This window comes from Eimeria mitis, genomic scaffold (genome assembly GCF_000499745.2).
Source record: "Eimeria mitis Houghton genomic scaffold, Emh_scaff3381, whole genome shotgun sequence".
Classification (NCBI taxonomy): Eukaryota; Apicomplexa; class Conoidasida; order Eucoccidiorida; family Eimeriidae; genus Eimeria; species Eimeria mitis.
The window spans coordinates 3,987-4,229 of record NW_013571721.1 but is presented as its reverse complement, the minus strand read 5'-3'; the positions used below and the strand labels follow the sequence as shown (position 1 = coordinate 4,229).

The window sequence follows — 243 nt, the reverse complement described above, 5'->3', positions numbered from 1 at the left end:
GGCTGCAAGCCATTCACGTGCTGCTGCTGAGGAGGCTGCTGAGGACCACGCTGCTGCTGCTGCTGCTGTTGCTGATGCTGCTGCTGGTGCTGCTGCTGCTGCTGCATAGGCTGCCAAGGACCACTACTTGTCGGCGCCTCTGGGCCGCCTTTCAGGCCGCCGGGGGGCCCCTGAGGGGCCCCCATGCACATACCGAAGGGGAATGGCGCGACAGCAGCACCGGGAGGAGGAGGAGCAGCAGCT

At 66.7% G+C, this 243-nt stretch overlaps 1 protein-coding gene across 1 annotated transcript in view; it reads right to left on the bottom strand.

Annotated features, from left to right (window-relative positions):
* EMH_0065400 (uncharacterized protein) overlaps positions 1-243 on the bottom strand; it is a gene marked incomplete at both ends in the record, with an annotated part of 2,897 nt that overhangs the window by 1,861 nt on the left and 793 nt on the right. Inside the window, one exon of the mRNA XM_013498378.1 lies at positions 194-243. Coding sequence (XP_013353832.1) covers positions 194-243 — 50 coding nt within the window. The remainder of the gene's footprint in view (positions 1-193) is intronic.